Here is a 26,865-nt window from a genome sequence, read left to right as displayed (position 1 = left end):
AGCATCGGAGCATTTAATTCTCCAATGCTCTCCTTTGCCCTGCGCTGGATTGAGCAGGGCAAGGGATTGATCGTTTATACTTTCACATTGTTAGGCAGAGGCTTCCGCCTAGCAGTGTTGCTGGTTACGTCACTGGCACTGATGGGTGGGCTTTAGCACTGCCCTAGCCGTTTTACAGGCAAGGGAAGATCTAAAGCCTGCCCATCAGTGTCGGTTGACGTCAGCGCGCTCACTGCTGGGTGGAAGCCTTCACTCAGCAGTCCCTATGGAGAGTCCAGTACGTCACTGGATCTCCATAATCCCTGCAGGATTCAACGCAGGGCAAAGGAGACCATTGGAGCATGAAATTATGAGTACAGGGGCCTTGTGTTCTCCCTTTTGCCACCCAATTCAACTCTACAGGACTGCCAGAGACAGCCAAGTACAGTGATTGGCGAGGTCCCTACCAATCAAACACTTATCCCTTGTGCTGTGGATAGTGGATACATGCTTGTAATGGAAAGACCTCTTTTAGTACCAAACTAGGCTGCATTCTTAAAGGGTTAAAAAATAATAATATATTGTGTGATAAATCCATACAACAGATTGAGACAATAGCTAAGACAGGGTTGCTAAAGAAATGTTGTCTAGTATTGTATTTTCAGACACTAAAGAAGTGCAACACTAGGGCTGCAACACTTACTACTGCGCAGCCTAGTATCAGAGAACATGGTACGTGCTGCTCTCAGCATGCGCCATGTTCTCCTCAGCAGCATAGTGGAGAAGGAAACAGTTTCTTCCTCCCTCCCTCTCCACAGTGCTGCTGTCACCAATGAGAAGAGAGGTGCTGTGGCCACTGTGCCACCAATGAAGATAACTAACCTTTTAATACAAATATGCCGCACCTGAGGGGTTAACTGCCGCGGATCGCAGCGCCTTGTCATAAAGGCCAGGTGATTCTGCTGCCGGCACCCGTTGCTTATATTTGACGCCTCTCCCCCAGTATTAAAGTCATTAGTGGCAGTGGCCACAGGGTCTTCATTGGTGGTGCATTGACAGTTCCGATCAGAGCCCCAGCAGTGTAATCCTGGGGCTCCGATCGGTTACCATGACAGCCAAGACGCTATTGAAGCCTTCCATGGCTGCCATGGTAATCTCCCTGCTGCTGTGTGCGCAAAGCACAGAGCAGCAGAGACAATGTAAAGTTGTAGTCACCCTAATAGATCTCTATTAGGGTGAATAGGACAAGGGATTGAAAGATCCCAGTTCTAGCCCCTAAGGGGGCTAATAGTTATAAAAAAAAGTAAAAAAACTAACAAACACCAAAGTATTAAGTTTAAATCCCTCCTTTCCCAATTTTACATACAAAATATATAAACAATAAATAAATAAACATATTACATATCGCCACGTCCGAAAAGTCCAAACTATTAAAATATTAAATAATATCTCCTATGTGGTGAACGCCGTAACAGAAAAAAAAAACGCGTGATTTGCCATTTTTAAGTTACCTTGTCCACCCCAAAAAAAGGGTAGGACTGTTATCGAATGGTATTGAGTATTGCAATACTTTTTTACGGTAGGGAAATCTAATCAAAATTTTGGTATCGTGACAACCCTACTTGGATCCACATGGCAGAGTGTCTTCTGGGTGCATGGGGTTAGCATGCATTGTGCTAATGACTGATTATTTTCAGCTGATAACACAGCAACCAGCAAAGCAATTTGCTGTAGAGATAAGGAAAAAATAATTTAGAATAACCCAATGGATTCCAAAACTAATAGGGTATGAGGTAAGATGGATGAAATCACAACATTAGCTCTGGCATTACATGGATGATTCTCCCTTTAGGCCCTTCATTATGAACTCGTATGTTGTTTTCAAAGTCTGAGGCTTGCCATATATATTAGAGGAAAGTATAATTACAGTTCCAGAAATGTACAACTGATCTGACCACAGAGATACAGAAAAACATTGTACATACTGACATGACCATTGTGGCCAGTGATCAGCTGGAGTGGTCACAAGCTGGTACAACACATCAATTCTTCAAGGTAAACACAGACCAGTAGGTGGATGACAGGACTAGCAGCAATTGAGCAAGATCACATATGAAGCCGCCATTTGTGTTTTTTCTTTTAAGCTCTGGAAGCATCTATAAAGTGACACTGGTGGGTACCATTTTTTTAAAGATTCAATTTATGAAGTAAATACTAGAGAGGAATTTCATAATGGAAGTGGACACTACTATGCAGGAGGCCCGGGAAGTGGTGAGTGAAGAGCTGCTAGCGCTGGCCATATTCACTCCTCCCTGGTCTTCTTCAGGCTTGAAACATCAGGACATAGTGTACGCACTATGACCATGGGCAGCGCGGGCCTGAAGAAGACCAGGGAACGGTGATTGCAGCCCGCCGTCCGGAGAGGTAAATCTATTTAGTTCTTTTTCTTCTGATCTGTGGTCCGATATTGGGGGTCTGGTATGGGGAGCTGATCTGAAGTCTGATGAAAATTGGGGGGGGATCTTATTTGGGTGTCTGATGAAAAATATTTTTTTTATTAATTTTCTTCCTCAAAAATGTTGGTGCATCATAATCTGGTGTGTCTTATAAAGCAAAAAAAAAGGTAATTATTTCACTCTATAGGTCCTTAAAAGCTACGTACACCTTTGGAGTCATTTTTTTTTATAATTGCATTTAACCTATTTTTTGGCAAAAAATCATATTTTCAATTTGCCTTTATTGAAAATATTGAGCTGTTCAGTCACAAAGGGTTAAGTGGTTTTCTAACTGTGTGACTGTACTTTCACTTTGGACCAGTCATCTAATAGGCCTTATCTCTAAACTACTAAGAGGTCACTTATTAAAGCCACATTCTTATCAGTAAGATAAGAACTGAGCTATAATGGGTGTTTATAATGTGAGAGATCAGAGAAAAGAAGTCCATCTTCTCCTTAAAATGACGGAAAAGAAAAAAAATCCACCAGCAGCTAGTAGAGCATGTCTGCTCTGTACAGAAAAAAAGGTTCCACATTGTTAATAAAGACCAATCAAAAAAAATATTTTTAGCTCAAAATAAGTATAATGCAATAATAAAAAAAAATTGCCCCCCCCAAAAGGTGTACATAGCCTTTAAACCCAGAAATATCAAATAACTGCATGTTACTGGGCTGGACAGAATTTTCCAAAATATCCCTCTCTCATCACTCAATACTCTGCAGACTTCCTTCTTTTTTACCTCCTGTATTTGCTCTGAGCATAATACAGGAAAGTTCGGGAGCTCCATTTTAGCTGCTTTCTCCTGAATTTGGACCATAAAGCAGACCTAAAGAGGAGCATATAATGCTCAGTATGATCAGTATTATGTGCAGGAGGCGGGCATAGCAGGAAGTCAGTGGGGGGTAGCTTCAGCCAATAGCTGAGTAACTGGAAATGACATCAGAGAATTGAATGTTGTTAGGGCATCAGTGAAAACAATCACTGGTCTTAGTGACCATATACTTCTAGCCTTGTAGAAGAACACAAGAACCATAGCTTCGGTGCTGGAAATGGCGAGGAAGAAAAAGGTGAGAATAGGCTGATTATTTATTTTTAGACATTCGGTGGCATCTTAGAAATTATAACTTGGACAACCCTTTTAAGAATCTAAAGTAAACTGATCAACTTTGTAGCTTGCATTTGAAGGACCTGAGTAAAATAATTAATATATCACCCTACCCTACTTTATTTCACTAAGCAAAATGACATAAAAAGAAAAAAAAGAAAATAAAGAATTATGTAGTCCCAATCACATAACACATGTAGGATGATAGAATGTGGTGTACTTGCAAATAGCAAGATGTCAAATTACACCATGATCTAAATAATTGTAAATGACCCACAATAAACCATTGCCAAAACTGCCATTAAAAATATATACAATGATTTCTTACTGTGGCTGGCAGTAAGTAACTTTAAACCACTAATCATTCAAATGTCAAAATGGCTATCAACATCCTGGCACCATGTTAAAAGACTGAGGCTGGAAGATATCCATCACATATAATAAAGAATTCAGAAGTGTTTTGGCAAGAGGGCCACAAATGGAAAGAGAACATATTATGATTTCAATAGATGTCCTGTTATACATATTGTTTTTTTGGAAACCTTCAGGGCACATGCTGGCCTTCAAACAATAGCTGGTCAATGCCAAAAACACCGAAAAACAGACTTTGTCTGACAAAGTGCTGGTCTGTCTTCAGACATAGTTTTATCTGGATTTGGTCTGTGCAGTAAGATGAATGAACTTCTGTGCCCTAGTTTGAGTATTTCATAAGTAAATTTAGAGTGTACTTACCGCTAACTGGAAACCATTAAGAAGACATTTAGTGACTGCTGATTGATGATGGGGACAATTAAAGTATTTGTCGTAGAAATACTGTCATCAACTCCAAGCTTTGCATTTTCATATTTTGATTTCATATATGAATATTCCTAAATAATTGGTTAAATGTATTTTTATATGCTAAAATGAATTGTAATTATAATACGGCCTATGGTTTTATATTTCTAAAATGATGATAAACCTCTCCTAGGAAGCAGGGCTGTCCAGAAAAAAAATAGAACTGCCATGGCTATACTGTAATATTTGAAAAGTTACATAATGAATCAGTGGAGCTGTCTATTTTGTATAATATTGATGGATATGATTTTCCGAATAGGGATAAGGTATTGCATCATTCCTAGATGCAAAAAATAAAATAAAAATGCAGAAGTGAATGTGCTGGTTTTAGCAAATACATGTATGCCCCTATAGAAATAAACCATTGAGAAATATGGTGGAAAATTGTGTTGGTAATTATGTGTCGGGGCGGGGGATGGGGGTGTGGACCAATATACAGAGAAGACAGGCAAATTTTAAATAAGTCGCAGAATAATCTTGACAAAATCTCTCCAAAAGACCATCTCTTTGAGAAGCCCATCTCCCAACTAGACCAAAAGTTTCCATGAAAGATGCTCTTTGAGCTGATCACCCCTCTAGAAGACTATTTTCTCCACAATTTTGTGCTATAGTCTTAAAGAAGTTTCACTGTATTTAATAAAGACAACTTTTATGTTGATAGACTTATTCTAGATACACCAGCTCAGCTTTAAAATGTGGCCTCGAACCTATATTGATAGTAGACCTGACCCCAAATAATTTGCTCTGTCATAAAAACTAATCTATGTGAATCATATATCTTTAAATACAGTCATGTGGCTACCATTTATTACCACTATATAAAGGCCTAGGAATAGTACCAGATGACCACCTATTACCATCACATAGTGTCTGAATAATACTGCCATACTGTTACCGAATAAAACACACTATACAATTACCACCACACAATACAGTATAGTGGTAGATATCAGTTCTACACAGGCATTCTGCAGACTACATATGTGATTACAGTACAGTTAAATCCAGTGACTTACAGGTAAGGTCTTCTCTGACTGGAATTGTTCATTTTCCCTTTTCTTCTCCATCCCACCACACCACCTCCTGACCATGACCTGCCTCTGCACAGACAGCCTACAGCATTTCCAGCCCCCTTCCCAACTATTCCGTCATTCATTACTGTGCCTGCTGTTGGCCAGCTGCCCACATTACTGTGCCTGCTGTTCCGCAAATACTGTATAATAATGGAGTCATAACTATAGTTAACCCCCAAAAAGTGCCAAATAGATAGTGCCTCAGGTGATAATAGTCCCTCACACAGTAATGTGCCCATCTTTGTGTCCTGCCTAGTAATAGAGCCCACTTAGTGAAGTTGACCCTGTATGACTTTTAAACAGCAACAGTATTCCTGCCCACATAAGTTCCCCCTTAGTGCTCTCAGCACAATAATACTGCCCACCATATAGTAATAGTGCCCCCTAAGTAAGCCCCAACACAGTAAAAATGCATCTTTAGTGGCCCATGTAGTACCAGTGCCCCCTAAATAAGTCCCAACACAATAATAAAAAAAATTGTATAAGCTCCTAGAGAGACTGCTCTCTGTACCCATCCACTATGACTCCTTTTGATGCACTTTGCTCTTGTTCAAAACAGTAAAAAAAAAATCCAGCAGCAGGCTGAATTATAAGATTCATAGGCTGACCAGACAGGTAAGGTCTACGCGTTTCAACTGTACGTCTTAATCATGACCACATTGTGCTATCACAATCTTGGAAGCAAGGCAAAACGTACGTCGAGGTTGTTGGCTCCCCCGGGCTCTGGGTCTGTATGTCATATGTCTAGTTTTCACCTGTGTATTTGACTCTCTCTCTGCACATTTTTGATTTTTTGTTTAGTTATTTCTTTTGTTTCTGCCTGGTCCCATCTCGATGCTGAATTATAGTGTCGTCCAGAGCTGGAGAGGCAAGTTTATTTATTTATTTTTTAAACATCTGATCTGAGGTCTGATTGGGGGTCCGATCTGCAGACAGTGCAGGCTGGGGGGGGGGGGTGTCTTATTGGAGGCTGGGGTCTGTTCTGAGGCTGATGAAGGTTGGGGGGTCCGATGGGGGTTGATTTGAGGCTTATCAAGGCTGGGGGGGGGGTCTGATTTGAGGCTAATGGAGGCTGTGGGGTCTGATGGAGGGTCTGATCTGAGGCTGGGGGTCTGATCTGAGGCTGATGGAGGTGGAGGGGCTGATTTGAGGCTGAGAAAAGAACAGGAGGCAGAGAAAGTTGTGAAGGCAGGGAGAATGGAAGCTGGGTGAAATAATAAATAAAGAAATAAAGAACTAAACATATAATATTCTCCACTTACAGTGCAGGCGCCATTTTGAACTGCAAGAATACAGGGCTCTGTATTTTTTTTCATTGAAGCGCAATTTCTGTAACTTACCCCTAAGTCAATTATATGTTTGACCAAATATAGCTGTCATATTTTTAAGTTGAGAATTCTGTGTGGCCCCCGAACGATGTTACAAATACCCAAATGGCATTCAGCAGCAAAAAGGTTCCCCTCCGCTGCTCTAAAAGAATGGTCACAAATTATGAAAGCAGGTAAATTAGAAAATGTTAATTCTCACACAGCCTTGTAATATCATTTACAATGACATTTTATGATTTGGCAGTGCAAATTTACATTGCGAGATTGGATTTATATAGTATTTAGCAGCAAACCAACCAAGTGACTGGCCCGTTCTTGACAAGAGATGCACCAAAATACAATATATTACCTGTACATTTAATGAAACATATTAAAAGGGCATCTATCAGCAGATTTGTACCTATGGAACTGGCTGACCTGTTGCATATGCACTTGGCAGCTAAAGGCTCGGTTTTCTCTGCAACGTCCGCACCCTCTGCCCTTTGATTGACAGGCAGTTTAAATGTCATCAAGCCTGGCCCAGTCAATCAAAGGCTAGTTGCACACTAGTGACGGTGATCCAGCAGGCTGCTACGGCAGGGAACAGCCTGCCAGATCTCTGCGCATTCTGGTATTGCCGGAAGTTTGTAGCTAGCAGAGATTTTCTTCCGGCCGATTCTCAGCGTATTTGCCAGAATGCGGCCTGATCTTCGCCAGTCCCCATTATAGTGAAGAGATGAGTAGAGATCGCCGCCGCTAGTGTGCATCTAGCCTTTCATTGACAGGGCCAGACTTGTTGACATTTGCACTGCCTAGCCACTAGTGTGCAACTAGCCATAGTGGAAAGGGTGTGGCAGTTGACGAGAGCTGATCCTCTAGGAGTAATGGCGATGCCTCCGTTGCTACTAGAGGCTAATTTGCATATATTAAAACATGATTTTTCTCATCAATGTGGGCACATATGAAGATGGGACCAACACAGATGCTTTCAGCTGCCAAGCGCACATCTAACAGGTCAGACAGGTCATAGGTACAAATCTGCTGACACATTCACTTTAATACAAGCACATCCGCTTATAATTATACCCGTGTCACCAATAAATCGCATATACATGCTAATTGAAGCAAATAAGCAGGTACAGGTAGGTGCGGCGTGGCAATTGGCGGTAAGCTGCATGCAGAACATGCTGCCAGGTCACATCGTGTACTCGCAGTTGTATATACCATAATTACTTCCACCACCACAACAGTTGCGTCTCCTGGTTTTCACCTGACCAGAACTTCTTCTCATCACATATTCTGCCATCAACCTGACTAGAGCAGCGCTATCATGTCTCCTGCCACCCACTTAACCAGATCTGTTCTATCATTTCTCCTAGTGCCCACCAGACCAGATCAGTTTCATCACGTCTCCGATCGCCCACCAGACCTGTTTATTCATGACCTCTGCCCATATGACTAGTTGTATTTTATCTCCACAGATATCTCCGTGGGTGTAGGTGAAGGTTTGTGTCTATACATAATGATAGTAAGAGTAGCAGACTACAATACATTTGGTTTTATTGATGTCTTTTATTATGTAATATCAGGAAGTAAGCCAATGCCGATCCTTCTACAATAAAGCCATATTAAAGGGCAGGCATTCAGGGTAGAATTTGCATTTTTGAAAGAAAAAGCAGGAAGTTAAGTATATCCTTTACAGGGAAAAGGCATCAGTATGAAAATGAATGGAACTTTGAAACCATAACACAAGAGATGAAATGCACAACTACATATGGAACCTGTGAATGTCATTATAATCTACATATAAATAATCCGTTGGAAATAAAATCCTTCAAGGGAAATTCCGGTTGTGACAAGTTATCCACTATCCACAAGATAGAGGATAACTATAAGATTGGTGGAGGTCCTACCACTCACAAGAATGGAGGCCCCGTACCCCTCGATGACCCCTGGAATAAATAGAGCGACTGATGCACACTCCTATTAATCTCTATGGGAGTTCTGGCTGGATATAGCTGAATGCTGTACTCAGCTGTCATGCCTTATGGATTTAGTCGATGATTATACTGAATACCCTGTATTTTCTGAAAATGTTGCAGACATTTCGTATAATTTTTAACTGCTTGTACAGGTTTTCCACTCCAATCCAGTGCTGTTTTTGTATTAGGTTGTCAGTAATATATTTGTGTTTTTCTATTGTTGGATCATTAACAAAGGGATTTGAATATTACTACATTAAGCCCTAGAGCAGGCTAAAAAAAAAAAAAAACAGTTCTGGTAGACTCTTTTGTTGGTGTCAATGTTTTACATAGTTGCCTAATTTCTAAATGGACATATTGAAATGCTAAATTTCAGCTTTAGCGGTAGGAGAAATGGTCAGGCAGTCAACTGATGGATTAAAGAGACAACAACTTTATGGCGATTTTGACATACCAGACAGACATGACAGAATTGGTGATGTCCCTAAAATTTCATAAAATTTTTTGACTCTGTCAACTGCTTGACTCCAGTACTCACTCATAGGTTTTCCAACTACTATTTTTTCAACTGAGTTATAGAAATCAACATCCATGACTGGCCAGCCCCAAGCAGTATGGAGCTTTCCTTCATGACATTGGTAAATCTCCTGTCTCCCAGATCCCAACACATACAACCTTGTTACTAATATGGCAAAATGTATTAAGAAACATCACATTTAAATAGACAAACTTTCAAAACAAACTAAATTTTTGTGCCTGTAAACATCTGAGAGCAGTAGGGCAGGCCTGTATTTTCTAGTAGGCCACAAGTTGTGGATGTTATCTGCACATGCATTTACACATCACTGCCTTGGTCACTGATTGTCTGGCAGTGATAATGCATGGTCAGTTTGAACGTCACATTTCTGGGCAGGCAGCAACTGAAAGCGCTAGGGACAAAAATGTGCTGCAGGAACCAGGAAGATCCGAGCAGGTAAGTGTTTTTTTTTTTTTTTTTTTTTTTTTTTAACTTACATACCATGTGTTTATCATGGCACAGAGAACCCCTTTTAATCTAATATATGATGTATAACAGGACTCTAATACACTTTGGCTATATAGACCGGACTGTATTGAGGATTCATGTTGTATACATCAAAAATAATTATGAGTGCCTACAATTTCATATGGTGGCAAATGTACCTCTGCTTGACTATAGTTTTATTTGGTGGCACATGAAGGTTTCATATGGAATCCAGCATTGTATTCTAAATTATGGAGGTATTCTCCTTTTGAAACATTACCTCTAGAGGAGAATACAGTGCCTCATACGAGTAACATATACAGTAGTAGCACACAGAGTGCATAGATCTCACATTGGCTCACAGGGACCCTGTGAGACTGAATAGGGTCTGTGCACAAAGCCTTGATATTTGCATAGGCCCTTAGATTGGAGCTACACAAAGAATTTGTGGTGTTACACTTCCAATTAGTGTCACGGTCTTTGTTGTTCACCATGACACATTAGCCCTACATGATGGTTGCTAGGGGCAATGCCTTGTTGTCACAGCATGTATGGCCATTGGTGCTGGAGGGATTAACTTCCTGGCTGGGTGTGGACACTAGGGTTTTATTACCTGTGGCTTCCAGGCTGGAGTCAGTTGTACTCCAGCCTTTGTTGGTGCTGGAGCTTTGCTCCTGTCCTGGGTGTTTTATCTGTCCAGTCCTTGAGGGCCACCTAGTGGGACATCAATGTCTTCCTAATGTCATCTATTTCTTCCCATTTGTCTACCTTCCCTTCACTACCCTTGCATATGTTTGGTGATGTTTATGTATGGGTGGTTGTTGTCTTGTCTAGTGGCTGTTACATGTCTGGTCTGTTGGTGTCTTTAGTCCAGCATGTTTGCTAGACATGTTCCTTGTGTGTTGTTCTTCTGGAAGGGGGTCTCAGGGTTCCCAGGAGGAGGAACCACAAGCCTATATGAAGCGCTGCCTGGGGCTGCCGTGCATCTTGCTGCATGGGGATCCAGGCAGTAACTGGTGTGCTGGATAACTATGTATGTTGTTGGTACGGTATCCTGTTTAGTGTGTGGGCTCCAGTATTTATTCACGGGTTCCCTGGTGTGCTGGATAACTATGTATGTTGTTGATACGGTATCCTCCAGTTCTTATTCATGGGTTCCAGTCGAGATGGCAGCGACAGGTAAGTGTGTTGTTCTGTGTTCTTACCTGCCGATCCAGTTACTATATAGGGTCTCCACTTTTTCCTTGCAGACTTTTCCGTGTCTGGGATGAACAGGTTGTCTCTGCCCTTTCTTTATTTGAGGGATTTTCAGGGCGACTCAGGGTCCTAGGTTTCCTGGGTATGAGCCGTCCTACCATCCAGATCTGATCATATGGTGAGGAGTAAGGGCCAGGATTAGGGAAGCATTAGGAGTTGACCTGTTCCCTTTTTCTGGTGTCCAGGCCTAGCTGCTTTCTCGTTTTTCCTTATTATACGGTGGGGAGTTTCCCCCCACTCCCGACCGTAACAATTAGGTCTGGGGCACATCATGCCTTTCTTATTGTTTTTTCCTTTATAATAAATTAAGCAAAGGCTACATTAAAATATTACTAAATATCTTGTATATTTTATAATTACTATTTGTAACTTTTATGTATACATGTAAGAATTGCAGATCCAACTTTAATGAATCAACAAGACGCAGTGGCAATTTACTACACTGGCCAGGCCTGAATCCAAGAAAACATAACGTTCAACTACCCAAAGTTTTTTTTAGGGACTATTGAGATCACATCTAGATTATGCTGAATACCCAAAAGCTGCATAAAAACGTATCTCTCAGAGGATCCATTAGTTTCAACCTGGTAAACCAAGTCCAAATCACTAAGCTTTAGAGTCAGGGGAGTAGCTAAAGACTCATGGACCCTGGTTCAAGAGTTCAGCTTGGGCCAGGGGCTGGGAAGCACATAGCCTTCATGCAGCCTGAGGCAAAAATTTAAACAGCATCCCCTCCATGTCAAATTCTTGACCTAACCCCTTCCCTCCAGCCAGAGGTGTAACTTGACAAGCATGAACTTTCTATAATACCAGTGTCTTCTTAAGAGGCGCAATGGTCTTTGGGCCCTCAAGCTCCTGGGCCCGGTAGTGACTACTACCTCTGCACCCCTTATAGCTACTCCCTTGTTTAGAGCCCCTTTGACCTGCTTTCTGTTTGCATATGTGTACCTCTTTTTGTGGGACACAACGATGTGGCGGCCTAGCTGCAGAAATTGGGATTGCCAATGGTAATAGAGGAATATTGTACTTAGAGATGAGAAAACTTCTTGAAATTCATTTGGGTATGATTCTAACAAATTGGTCAGCAGATTTGATCTGATCTGTAAAATGGTGGCCACCATTTTGAAAGATTCGTCCAGGTAGAATCGCTATAGATTTGGATTTAGTTAGCATCCAGATTTTTGGGAAATTCCAGATGAATTAGATTAGTTTAGAATTGATTGTCTTGTCTCTAATTGTAATATATGCATTAGGCCTCATGCATACAACTGCATCTGTTTTGCAGTCTGCAAATTGCAGAGCCGCAAAACGGATACCGGCCTTGTGCATTCCACAATTTCTCATTCCGCACATGCTACCCTTAAAAATGTTAAAAATTACATTTTTATTTGCAGGGCAGGAAATATGGAAAAAGACAGCACATAGTGTGCTGTCTGCATTTTTTGCAGTCACATTTAAATTAATAGGTCTGCATCCGATCAGCAAAAAATGGAGCTCGGATGCAGACCAAAAATACTGCGTGCACATGATCGTTTCCGTTTAACGGTCCTCAAATTGCACATTCGTAAAATAAGGATGTGGTGCGGGTCACATCCTCATTTTTTGTGGACCCATTAACTTAAATGGGTCCATGGTCCGTAGTTTGCAGACAAGTCCAGAAAATTATTGATCTTGTTGCGGAATGGACATATGGATTCCGAAAGCAAATGGATGATCCATGCGCTTTCTGTGTCCGTTTGTTCGTTCCACAAAAATATAGACCATGTCAAATTAAATTTGGACAGCACACGGAACGCATTCATATTTTGCAGATCTACAATTTGCAGACCACAAAACGGATACAAAGATAGCTTCTACCCATAATACAGAAAAGGAAACAGATAGCTTTAACTACAAACTGTATAGTTAGAATAAGACATCTCATCAACAAATGCAGGATCCTTCAACTTCCATGTAGACAATGTGATTTGTATAAAATAAATAGGAATTTTGGGTTAAAAAAAAATCTGGCAAAATGAGTGAAGTAAAGGATGACATGTAAATACATATTAGTCAAGTCAAAGTTCATGCACATATATTTTGGCCAGTTTATCAATTCCAATGAAGTTTTACTGGCATTTGTTCTGTGGTTTGCAGCCAATGTTCAGGAAAGCTAAACCATCTATAGCACATTCCATACAGTCTTACAGCCTATATTTGTCTTCTGCCCAGAACATATTTTCAAATTTTTATGCAAACCAGCTTCACTCAGCTGGTTCCTATTATTCTATATAATAGAATTTGCTCATATCCTGAGTTATTTCTTTTATATTTTGCAAGAGATCAGAAGATAGAACAAGCAAAATCGAAGCCAAGCAGTTTCCAATATACGACCTTGTCGCTTTTGTGATCAATCATCACATTTTCTTTATTTATAACAATTATGGAGAATTAGCCTACAAATAAGACTATAGAAAATGTAGTATAATTCATAGCTAGGACTAATGGCTAGAAGATATAGAACAGATTTATTGTACAAAATCAAAGTTGTTTTTTTTTATAAGAAGGGTAACACTTAAAATATATAAGATTCAGTACTTGGTATTTAAATGAAAACGTTAGTCTTTGGTCTTACAATATTAATGGACACCAACAATTAATATTATAAAAAAGTGCCATTATATCCTCTTGTACCTTCCCATAAAGTAAACGCTAAATTAGAAAATAGCTAAATAATGAAAAACTAGCATAGTACCAGTACGCCAAGTTCTAAATGTTCTTTTTTTTGTCCATACTGGGGTAAATACCGTAAAAAGTGAAGCCAGCCAATATCAAACAAAACACAATGAAATGGTTACAAGTAGTGATGGACGAACATTGGCCGGGACAGTTCATGAACACAAACGTGCATTCGCGATCAAATGTTTGCGAACCACACGTTTGCGGCAGGCCCCATTGACTGTAATGGCGGGTGAACCTGTAAAACCTTCAGGTCATATTTGCAGCCACCAAATACTTACAAGACGTGCAAAAATAGTCCCACAACATGAACAATGACATATCCGAGGGGGATCATTGGCAAATATTCCCACAAAAAATATGTATTTGAATCAGGGGCCATTTTTATGCATCTTAAAGGGAAACTCTCAAAAATGTGACCTGCTGGAGCCTAGAAAATTTTAGGCCACAGGAGTACAGGCCCCCAAAATTAGGCATTCACCTGACAGAAAAGAACTTGTGATGATGTGGCTAGAGGTACATTAGGCGGTCACTGGATAAAAATGTTACAGTAGGCCAGTACAGGCCCCCAAAATTAGGCATTAACCTGACAGAAAAGGCCTTTTATGCCGCTGTATATTCTGGACCATTCTTTGTTCTGGGTAGTGGCGGATATGTGTGGTCTGGCATGAGGAAATTCAATTACACGTGGTCATCACAGGTGTTGAATTCCTCTGAGATCCATGCCTCATTCATTTTTAGAAATGTGAGGTAGTTCACACTGTCGTGAGCTAGGCGAGTGCACTTATCGGTCAAGATCCCCCCTGCTGTACTGAACGTCCTTTCGGACAGGACACTCAACGAGGGGCAAGCCAAGAGTTCCATGGCAAATTGTGCCAACTCTGGCCACAGTTCAAGCCTGCACACCCAGTAGTCCAGGGGTTCCTCGCTTCTCAGAGCGTCCACATCGGCTGTTAACCTGATGTAGTCGGACACCTGTCGGTGTAGGCGTTCCCTGAGGCTGGATCCGGAGGGAGGCTGTCCATGGGTTGGCTGCAAGAATGATCTCATATCCGAAGTGACCAACACGTCTTCAAACTGCCCTTTTCTTGCAGGCGTGGTAGGATTTGTACCCCCACCTGTTTTGCTGTGGGTGGAAATTTCTCTGCCAGCACCCGCAACAGCAGAATGCAGCATCTCTCGCAGCAAAGCCTGGAAATGCTGCATTCTGCCAGCCCTCTATGATGCTGGTAACATGTCCGCCATTTTGTGTTTGTACCGGGGGTCTAAGTACGTTGCCACCCAGTACTGGTCCTTGCACTTAATGCTTTTTATACAGGGGTCCCTCTTTAAACACTGGAGCATGAAGGCTCTCATTTGCACTAAATTGGTAGCGGTGGAGCGCCCTGGCTCCTGCTCATGGCCCAGGAGAATGTCGTCCTCGGTCTCCTCCCCCAGCCACGGACAACACCAGGGATCTCCGAAAAGTTTAAAGTCCCCCTCAAAGCCTGCTCTTCTTGCTCCTCCTCCTCCTCCCCCCAGCCACCATCCTCCTTTGACTCCTCTTCAGACTCCTGCTGACTTGCCTCAGATGGAGTAGCCCCCCCCCCCCCCCGGGAATTAATTCAGCATTGCGACTTCCTCATCTTCCTGCTCCCTGATGGCTTGATCAATGACACAACGCAATGCACACTCCAGAAAGAAGGCGTAAGGTACGATGTCACTGATGGCGCCCTGGCAAGTGCGACTTACCAGTTTGGTGATCTCATCAAATGGCTGCAAAAGTCTGCATGCATCACGCATGAGCAGCCACTGGCGCAGTGAAAATAAAACAAGATTCCAAAAACCTGTCTTGCTGCAGAGTTCGTACAGGTAGTTGTTAACAGCATGTTACTGCTGGAGCAGCCTATCAAGCATATTGTTCTGAAAGGTGAAGTTCCAACGAGTTGTCCTGTCACAAATCAGACGTCTGACGGGCAAATGGTGTCACCGCTTGTAACGGATCACCTGGCACCCCGACTGAGTACCTCCGTTTACGGATGCGCCTAGCTTTTCCTGAGGCTTCCAAGCACTCTGGCAGACACTACAATCACCAAACCGAAGAAGCAGATAAATCCTCTTGATGCATATGAATGCTGTAGACAGTTGAATAGGAAACCATACGAATAGGTTTACACTCCTAGCAGTCAAACTGGGACAGCATGCAATAAATCCTCCCCCAAGAATGAGACAACACTTCACCTTGAGGGTAAAAACAGGAACTCCCTTTATTTTAACACAAGCATTGATTTATACACATCTTCCAACAAGGTACTACCCACAGGCTCTGCAAAAACAGCCAATCATATGTATCTACAGTATTTAAACCTTCCCAGCAATTGTACACAAAATCCCCTCCCCTCTGTCTGTAACGCAATAAACAAAACACAATGAGCATTGTCTGAGATGTAATTAACCAACACAATAAGCATTGTCTCAGACGCAATTCACAAAATACAATTACCAAACGTAATGGACTAACTTGACCCCTGGCATGCACATATACAATTTAACCGAACACATAATAACATACATAGTATTTAAGACAGCCTGAATGCAATCTGCTACACCGTCTTAAAGGGGCATTGTTCCTAAAAGTCATAACATGGCCATTAAAGGGCCAGTAGCAGCAATATAAAATACCACATGCCCAAATATTGCATTCAAACGTACCAAATCACCAGGGGCCATAGTCAGCAGGTAGGAGGCGGGCAGCCAGGCCTCTCCAATGCCCAGTGGCGAGGCGGGTTCCGCCACACCGCTGAATGTCAGCAAGGCGAGCCATGGCCGTGTAAGATCTTCTAAAATGGCTAGAGAGTTTTCTGACCTGCCGCAAGACATCCTGGACCCTGGGGTATTTGGCAACGAATCGCTGCACTACTAAGTTCAGGACGTGTGCCATGCACGGCATATGTGTCATTTGGCCCTGTTTCAGTGTGCTCAAGAGATTGGCACCATTGTCGCACAACACTTTACCAACTGTCAAATTGAGCGGGGTTAGCCACTGATCGGCCTGTGGCCGCAGAGCTGAAAGCAGTGCAGAACCGGCTCTTGGCTTCCAGGCACAACAGCCGCAGTACAGCATGGCAACGTCTCACCTGGGAAGAGAAGAAGAGGCAGGCCTGCATGAAATCCTTGGCGGTATCCCCAAATCTACACGGGCCACAGGTTACATGCTTGATGGCCGTCAGAAGGTTCACCCAGTGAGCAGTAAAAGTTATGTACCTTCCCTGCCCGTGTTTGCTAGACCATGTGTCTGTGATCAGATGTATCTTGGCACTGACACTGTGTGCCAGAGATATATTCACTTGCCATTGAACGTGGCCATATAGTTCTGGGATGCCCTTCTGAGAGAAATATTTCCTTCCAGGGACCTTCCATTGCGGTGTGCCAATGGCCACAAATTTTCTAATAACCTCCGAGTATCACAAGTTTATAAGTTTATATGGCAGTAGATGGCGGGCTAGCAGTTCCGACAAGCCAGCAGTCAGCCATTGGGCTAGAGGGTTATCCGGCGTCATCACCTTTTTACGCTCGAACATTTGGGCCATGGAAGCCTGCCTTCTGCCAGATGAATGCGACGACGGCACAGTGGAAGGTGGAGTGGAGGACAAATGGAAGGAGAGAGGAGAAGGAAAAGAGGCAGGACGTGGAGCTCAATGATGGGAGGCCAGGTACCTTCTTAAAGCGGTCATCCCTAGGTGAGTGTTGGGCTTACCGCGACTTATGCGTTGACAGCACAGGCTGCAGATGGCAACACTATTGTCAGCAGCTGACACGTTAAAAAAAAGCCCGCACTGCGGAGCCATGTGCCGGGGTCCTGGGAGCGCAAGATGTGACCGTGCATGGTGAAAGGCTCACTCCAGATGCATTTGCAGTCTGCTTTTTGCCTCCTGTGCCCTGTGAGCTCTGCCTGTTTCTTCTCCTTTTCTGCTGCTCCGTCTCTCCCTCTGAACTCCCCTCCTCTTCCTCTCTTGTGGGCACCCACGTTACGTCCATCGTCTGTCGTCAGACCACTGGGTGGCGGCCATTGCTACCTCCACTTCCTCATCCGATGTCAAGAATGGCTGCACATCGGTAAGGTCTGAGAATGGATGGGAAAATAATTATTCTGACTCAAGTGGAGGGGCTATCGTGGTCGTGGTGCATTTGGGGGTGCACACAGCAGAGAGTGAGGAGGGTGCAGATACAGAGGATGAGGAGGGTGCAGAAGCAGAAGGGTGAGTGAGCCACCCAACCAACTCTGGTGCACCCTTTAAAGTAATCGCACACGCCTTCTCCAACTTCCCACTTAGGCTCCAGCCTGGTGCACCTGCCCGTCATTTTCAAAAAGACCCTGTGCCTAAGTGCCTAGAGAAGAGCAGCATTTGTGGAAGCAGGTATATTGCAGCCCTCAATCAGTATTTTGTGGAAACAGGTATATCAAACCCCTTAATCAGTATTTTGTGGAAGCAGGTATATCGCATCCCTCAATCAATATTTGGTGGAAATAGGTATATCGAACCCCTTAATCTGTATTTTGTGGAAGCAGGTATATCGCAGGCCTCAATTAATATTTGGTGGAAACAGGTATATCAAACCCCTTAATCAGTATTTTGTGGAAGCAGGTATATCAAACCCCTTAATCAGTATTTTGTGGAAGCAGGTATATCGCAGGTCTCAATCAGTATTTTGTGGAGGCAAATATATCAAACCCCTTAATCAGTATTTTGTGGAAGCAGGTATATCGCAGCTCTCAATCAGTATTTTGTGGAAGCAGGTATATCGCAGCTCTCAATTAGTATTTTGTGGAATCAAATATATCAAACCCCTTAATCAGTATTTTGTGGAAGCAGGTATATCGCAGCCCTCAATCAGTATATGCAAAAGAATATGGCGCCAGCGCACATCGCCATATGTTTGCATGTTATGCGAATCGTGAACGCGCAAAGTTCGCTTCGAAACAACCGCCGGGCGACCCGCAAGGCCGTCTCTAGTTACAAGCACAACCAGTGTGTAGACTTAGAAACATTTTACTTCACCACAATGCCAGGTAAACACCTGAATGAAACAGCAGTGTTGACATCTTTCAAGAATAACAAATTGGTCAAAAATATAAAAGCATAAAATATTGAGAAACACAATCCAATGGGGAGATTCCTCAATTCTATAGCAAAGGAAAAGTATGGAAAACTACCTGGTTCAGTGCAGTTCTTGCGTCTGTGTTCACCTGGAATTTCGGTGAAATTTTCACCATCTGTCCAAAGCAGTCCTCGTCCATTACTATTGGTATGAACATCTAATACATTTCTCTGGTTTCTATGTAATGAGTTGTCTTCTTCAACACCTAGAACATAAACACAATGTAGACTTAATCAAAACATCCATGGAGATCACTCAGTCTAAGAACTTTTGGGGTCATTTATCAAACTGGTGAAAAGTAGAACTAGCTTAGTTGCCCATAGCAACCAATCAGATTCCACCTTTCATTTTCACAAGGAGATGTCAAAAATGAAAGGTGGAATCTGATGGGTTGCTATGGGCAACTAAGCCAGTTCCACTTTACACCAGTTTTATAAATAACCCCATTTATTGCTTATTAGTCTGTTCTGTCAATTCTTATTCAGTATGACCTTACTTCTGAAATTGTTAGGAACAAAACAGACATATCATGGGTATATTATCGCTATATCATATTATGTATCATATCATATACAAACATACCAGATTACTGACTTAATTATAGACCAGTGGCTAACATAGAGAATGGTGGACTCAGACATGAAAATAAAGCCCTCTTCACGGTCAGGTTGACATCATCACATTTCTAACCACCTAGAACAGTAGGTTCTGGTGATCCCATGTAATTTTCATGACTTTCAGACATTTTCGATGTCTTTGGTTTCTGTAGACATATCCTTGTGTGGGTTATCATTACACTTTCAGCTTAACCTTGAATGGACACTCTATCTCTAGAAGCCCCACAGCAGTCACCCGGGCTGCCTCTATGGTCAGTACACCTTTGCTTAACACTTATGGAAAATTGCAAAAAAACAGAAGGTCCATCAGGCAAGAGCTGAAGTTGTCAGATAAAGATTCCAGAAAAACAGGAAGATTCATCAAAACTGGTGTAAAGTAGAACTGGCTTAGTTGCCCATAGCAACCAATCAGATTCCACCTTTCATTTTCCAAAGGATCTCTGAAAAATGAAAGGTGCAATCTGATTGGTTCCTAAGCTAGTTTTTCCTTACACCGGTTTTGATAAATAAATCTCCCCCAGTGTCTCTTAATTTACCATTTTAAAAATTATCCTCATCTTTGGGACATTTTAATATTTTTCTTATCTTTTATTTCTGCATTTTTCCATAGTGAGTATAGTGGCAGAAGGTTGACATAACAAGAGACTCCAGGATAAAACACCCAGCTGATATTAAGAAGATGATTTCCCTATAAATACAAAGGTCTCCTCACTGTGACATTGCAGACTAAACATCTGATTCACAAGCCTTGGGAAAAATGAAACATAGAAAACAATATTAAAATTGTGAAAGATTTCTGATGCTCTCAAGATAAAGCTTGATACGTTTCACAAACCACAATGCCATTCACTGTCAACTATTACAAAATGCTGCGTCAGCTATTTTACATTTTATTACAATGGCTTGTGCAATGTCCACCACAATGATTGTGCAGTCTTTGAACACAATTCAGGATTATTACCATGATGACTACTCCTACTGTCTGGGGACTGAGCTCATTGTAACTTCAAACAGGACAAGTGAGCTGTTCATGCAAATCTTACAGACCGTTCTACCTTGCAGTGCTTATGACTCATATTTGATCGGGACAAGTAGCATTCACGCCTAAGGCTCTTCTTCTACTAATGCTATCCAGCATCTGCAGCTTTGAAACAATTACACAGAAACAACACAGTTGCATAGAAACAAGATGGATATTTATAACTATAAATTATTTTTTTTCTGGGTGGAAGTCGCTTACTCAATTTATTCTGCATATACATACTGTATTCATAAAGGAGAAGTGTCTAAATCATGTATACATTCTCATTCATAAAGGTCAGAGGTATGTCTGAGCAACTGGACTAGAATTTTCTCTAGTCATCTAACTAGTTTAAAGATATTATCATACAGATGTTATCATACTCTCCTTAAATATTAATGGTGGGGGTCCCAGGACCCTCTCTTTTTTATTCTTGAAGGAGGGGAATATAACACTGCAGTGACTGGCATTCTTACCTGTAACAATTCTTACATAGTTATTTTTTCATATTTCTTATGTAGGATATTCAACAGATTTTTCCTACTGGCGCTCAAATATCTAACTTCCCTTTGCATGCTCGGAAAAGCCCACCAAAGTAACAGAAGACCCTCTGCATGGACCATAAGGGCAGCCACATTTGAGCTAGCTTTGGAGAAATTTAGCACTGAGAGCGCAATGATAACAACAAAGTTTATGATGCCAACAGTTTGCATAAATGGGGAGGTCTCAGAAACGTTTCCCCTAGTGGACCCAAAAACCTTGACCAGTCCATGTTCCTATGTAACACCTACCATGCCTGATGAAGAGACCTAAGCCATCTTGAAAACTTGCTATGTAACTTCACTATTTGTATTAGCCATTAAAAGCTATCATATCTGAGAGACTCTTATTTTGTCTCTCTTAACAAGAGCAATAAACCTATTCACATCTACAAACTACGGCCAATTATATAGGTAGCATGGATAAAGGCAAAATTGAAGGTTGGTCAGGGTAAAAAACGCATGGCTGCTTTAGTTCAGAAACAGTGCTAAACCTATCCACAGGAGGTGTGTGATATTGCGAATCAGCCCCATATCCTTCAATGGAGCTGAGCTGCAAAACCAAACACAAACCATAGGCAGATATTGTGTGGTTTCTGAAAGAAAGCAGACATGTTTTTCTAATACTGTACTCTTCATAATGCTGATACAATAAAAATAATGGCATTTAATAGATTTTTTGGGTTCTCCTTTTTGACTATGTCATAGTACTGAGACCTGCAGGTCTTGGTCATGAGACTAAATCTGACCAGGAACTTCTACTGGGAAACTGACTAGTATGGATGAATGTTCTCTGTAAAGATCTGCTTCCTTTAAATGTATACTATAACTCCTGCACTTTGTCTATAGACATAGAACAGCACTCCTCAACCAGTGGCTTCGGAGACACATGTGGTTTGTGACCCTTGCTATGTAACTCTCCATAAAAGTACTGATTTATGATCAAAAATGTCCTGGCAATTGACTCTACTGTAGATATCTCCTAATCATGAAGCAGTGGATTTGGATGGTGAGATATTTGTCTCAGATTTTACACTGAAATATTTATAATAATCTTTGTTTCTACACATTTGTAATTTCTCTACTCCATTTCTAAGATGAATGTAGCTCCTGATCATCACTCAAAGTTGAATGTGGCTCACAGAGCAGAGCATAAAATGCTGTGGACCTGGTTGGGAATTGGTAGCACACTGATACCACCAGTTATGAAGTCTACGTTAGACAGTAATATATGCATGACTATACTAACCGGTGAAGAGTACTAATAGAAAAATTATTTACTGATACTCCATCATATTATTACAGTGTGTATGCTGTAGATCCAATATGTTGCAACATCTATATGGGATATGTGCCATCATAGCAAGGGCAGAACTTTTTAAGATAGACCTTGACACATTTCTAACAATTACACAATATTTTTCATTGGATACTGAAACAATGCACTTCATAGAAAACGTTCTATCTTTGCAGTAGGGTTATAGAACAGCAGCTCTTACTGTCAATCCCAACAGAACAGACTAGATCTCTACAAAAACGCATCTTTTTATTATTAGTCTTCACATTTAGGGCCTTCAAGCAAGAATGCTTTGCTTTCCCAACAAGTTTCCTTACAGCACAAAATACGATTGCTTCCAAAGCATACAGTAATTATGTTGTACATTTGATAAATTCCCAAATGTAGGGGGCTAGGCTTGGCCTCCAGGACCAAAATGATAATTGTGCCCTCAAACGTAAAAGCAAGTTGTAGAGCACAGCCTCATTCACGTTTCAGCTGTCTTTTGGGAAGATGTCTCATAAAGTCACTAATGTCATTTGAAGGATATTGAAACTCATGCGAAATGAATATTAATCACTGTCTGCACAATTACTATTCTTATATTCTTTTCAATCATGAAAGATGGTTTTCTACTTATAATGGATAATCATGATGAAAAGTGATCTAAAAGGACATCATCAGAAAAGATTATCAGCTTAAAATGGGGAAACCTAATTTCCCAGCAATAAGTATATTCATTTCACATTGGAAGTACATATGCACCCTTGGATAAGGCTTAATCTAATTTTCTCAGATGTGAAAAAGTACTCAGTATGTGTTCAGTGTTCCACTGTACTGTTTGTATATGGTAGAATCTCATAAAAAATGCGTATTGCGGGGGTTTACTAATTAATTTTCAGTGTAAAATTATTTGTAATCCATAATAAAAAAAAATTGTAATTTCAATTTCATTTAATTTTCGATTTTTCTAAAGAGATAGGAAATGCAGTTCTTCAGTTCTGGAACATCTATTCTTATAACTCTTCATTGTACAGTTCCCCTGTTGTTCCTTGTAGAAGTTTATGAATAAATTGACAACTGAGAGTTTCCATTCTCCTTTCTACAGGGGTATGTCCTTACACAGTCTGATATTCTCAGCGCTGATTGGAGGATTTCGGAATGTCTAAAGACAAACTCTCAACTGGTAGAATTTCAAGTTCAGTTCAGTTTGTGTTTAAGTTAAGCCAGTCTCTCTTCTCTGACTGTGCTCCAGTCAATTTCCCAGCCTGCTGCCTTGTGTGTGCACACCAGTAACCCACCCGGAAGTCTTTCCTGTGTCTACATTAACTGTGCACTTCCTGGATCTCTAAAAAAAAAAGCATTCAAGCTTTGGTGCCTGTTTAGACTGTACCTGCGGTTTTCCTGAATTTTTGGTGCGTTTTCTGTATCCAGAGCTCCATATGTTTGCACCAGAGTCCTTGACCCCAGTGGGTCAGCTGCCAACTACATTGGGACTAATCCCAGGAGGTAGCGTTCTGGATGCTAACCCGCAGTGCAAGTCCAGATCTCTGTATAGTTAAAGGGCGAATACCGGGGAAGTGGCAGAATAACACCCATAGGGTTAGTCCTACGCTAAACGGTTGGTAGAGTGGGTTTACATTCACTGATCTTTAACACTACTGCACCAACTTTCAGTACATAAATATTAAAGCAGCACTGAACAGGGGAACAAGAACCCTATTCTGTAGGGTTGCCTATAAAAATGGGCCTCTGGTTTCAATAAATTTGGGGTTGGCGATCCTTCCTAAATTGTGCGAAAACAGAATGTTTCATTCTAGACTAGAGATTCACTATTACTCATACAATTTGTATATGGTAATGCATGTGGATGTGTTTTCTATAGAACTATACAATCCCAAATCCCCAAGAGCCATATATTTTCTTGATCTAGTTAGGAAGTTGTCAACCGTAATTTATAAGTGAGCAGGCAGAAGGAATAGCAGCTTTACAATGGGTAGGCAGGAGGTAATGTGCATTGAACATCTGATAATGCAACTGAATAAAGAATGTGAGAAAATAGATTCTACCTGCAATGTAATAACATATCACAGCATAATCAATGTAATGACTTCAATGTGGCATGCAAAAGTTTAGGCTCCCTGGGTCAAAATTACTGTTACTGTGAACAGTTAATCATGCATCATCTTTTACTTTTTTTAAATACCAAAAAAGGAAAAGGGGCCCTAAGCAAAACTTTGGGCACCCTGCTTGGTTAGTACCAAGCTGCACCCCCTTTGGCAATTGTTACATCTTGTAAAGGCTTTTTGTATCCAGCCAAGTGTCTTTCAATTCTTTTTTGAGGGATTTTCATCCATTCTTCCTTGCGAACGTCTTCCAGTTCTGTGAGATTCCTGGGCCGTCTTGCATGCATTGCTCTTTTGAGGTCTAGCCACAGATTTTCAATGATGTTCATCTTGCACCCTTTGAGGTAATACATTGTGGATTTCGAGGTGTCTTTAGGATCATTATCCATTTGTTGAAGCCATTCTCTTTTTATCTTCAGCTTTTTTACAGTTGGTGTTATGTTTTCCTCCAGAATTTGCTGGAATTTCATTGAATCCATTCTTCCCTCTACCAGTGAAATGTTCCCTGTGCCATTGGCTGCCAGACCACCCTAAAGTATGATTGATCAGCCCCATGCTTAATGGTTGGAGATGTGTTCTTTTCATGAAATTCTGTGCACTTTGTTTCTTCTTTGCTCATTGTGGCCAAAGAGTTCTATTTTAACCTCATTGGTCCACAGGACTTGTTTGCAAAATGCATCGGACTGTTTGGATGTTTTTTGCAAACTTCTGAAGCTGTATTTCGTGGTGAGGATGCAGAAGAGTTTTTTTTCTGAGGAGTCTTCCATATTTGTCCTAAGAGTCTGCTAAATCTTCCTGAAGGTCTTTTGCAGTCAAATGGGGATTCTGATTTCACTTTCTAGCAATCCTACGAACAGCTGTCTCTGAAAATTTTCTTGGTCTTCTAGACCTCCCCTTGACCTCCACTGTTCCTGTTAACTACCATTTCTTAATTGCATTTCGAAATGAGAAAACGACAACCTGAAAATGCTTTACTATCTTCTTATAGCTTTTTCCTCTTGCCAACTACATTGGGACTAATCCCAGGAGGTAGCGTCTTTAACTGTACACCTTTTGGAGATCATTTCATCTTGAACTTGCTCACAGTAACAGTCATTTTGACCAGGGGTGCCCAAACTGTTGCATACCACTGTAAGGACTGCCCCTGCTGACCACACACATTCACCTTTATAAACATACAACCTAATTCCTCCCACAAAAGAATAGATGTCAGATTTGACAATTCCCAGTGATGCTGACGATGAAGACAATAGGTAATGCCTTCTGCTTCCTTTTTCTTTGCCTGCATGCTGTTTTGTTACTATTTTTGTTTGCTCCTAATTTCCATCTGATAAAAGATATTTATTATTCATTGTGAATCAGACAGCTACCTGCAGTCTTAATTGATGACCCAGAACATACTTGTACATGTTGCTTGTGATTTTCCATGAAGAAAATGTATATTTATAACATACTATGCATAAATGTCATATTTCAACATTTCATATAAACCACAGGAAGATATCTTCTGTATATTCACAATGTTGGAGGATTTATAATGTAATTTGTCATAGTGTACAAAGAAAACATACTCAGATGGTGTCAGGATTAAATATAAGGATCAGATTTTTTTTGCAAACCACAACAATATTGTCCATGGGCTTTGTCTGATATGGCAGTTCAGCTTCATTCACTTGAATGAGCTGCAATACCAGACACAGCCCACAGATAAGAGTGGGGCTGTTTCTGGAGAAAAAAAAATAAGATTTTTCTCTAATACTGGACAACCTGTTTAAGACATTGTAGAAATGACCAGTAGAATTAGGACAACATTGAGTAATTTACTCAGATGTTAAAGGCGTTATCCAGGGAATAATATTGATGACCTATCCACAGTCGATCAACTATTTTGGGAAGCTGCAGCACTCAACAGAACTCTGTTCTTTTCAACCAAAGCACTGAACATTTATAGTGGCTGTGCTTGGTATTGCAGCTCAGTCCCATGGACTTAAATGGGGATGAGCTGCAACTACGCCATGTGACCGATGTCAAGTGACAGCATTGGCCTAGGAAGAGGCTGCAGCACTCATGGAGAGCTCGGGCTCTTCTAACAGCTGATCACCGGGGATCCTAGGTGTCGGACCCCCGTCAATCTGATATTGATGACTAGAGATGAGCGAATTTCATATTTTGAAATTCGCTCACGCTTCGTTTACTAGTAAAACCAGAATTGCGTTATAGATTCTGTTACCACGGACCATAACGCAATTCCTCTAAAGCAGGGGTGTCAAACTCAAATTCATTGGGGGCCGCATCAGCAGTTTGGTCACCCTCAAAGGGCCGGTTGTATCTGTAGGACTATGTGTCCACTCTTTATTATCATAAATTATTGTCACTGCAGAGGTTAATTT

General features: G+C 41.2%; 1 protein-coding gene across 2 annotated transcripts in view; it reads right to left on the bottom strand.

Moving 5' to 3' along the window:
* The window catches only part of SLC24A3 (solute carrier family 24 member 3), a 436,240-nt gene that overhangs the window by 335,474 nt on the left and 73,901 nt on the right, over positions 1 to 26,865 (bottom strand). For both annotated transcript variants that reach the window (XM_044291617.1, XM_044291618.1), the window contains exon 2: positions 18,952 to 19,101. In XM_044291617.1, coding sequence (XP_044147552.1) covers positions 18,952 to 19,101 — 150 coding nt within the window. The remainder of the gene's footprint in view (positions 1 to 18,951; positions 19,102 to 26,865) is intronic.

Source organism: Bufo gargarizans, chromosome 4, assembly GCF_014858855.1.
Source record: "Bufo gargarizans isolate SCDJY-AF-19 chromosome 4, ASM1485885v1, whole genome shotgun sequence".
NCBI classification, from domain to species: Eukaryota; Metazoa; Chordata; class Amphibia; order Anura; family Bufonidae; genus Bufo; species Bufo gargarizans.
Note: the sequence above shows the minus strand (reverse complement) of the source record. Positions and strands in the feature narration are given on the sequence as shown.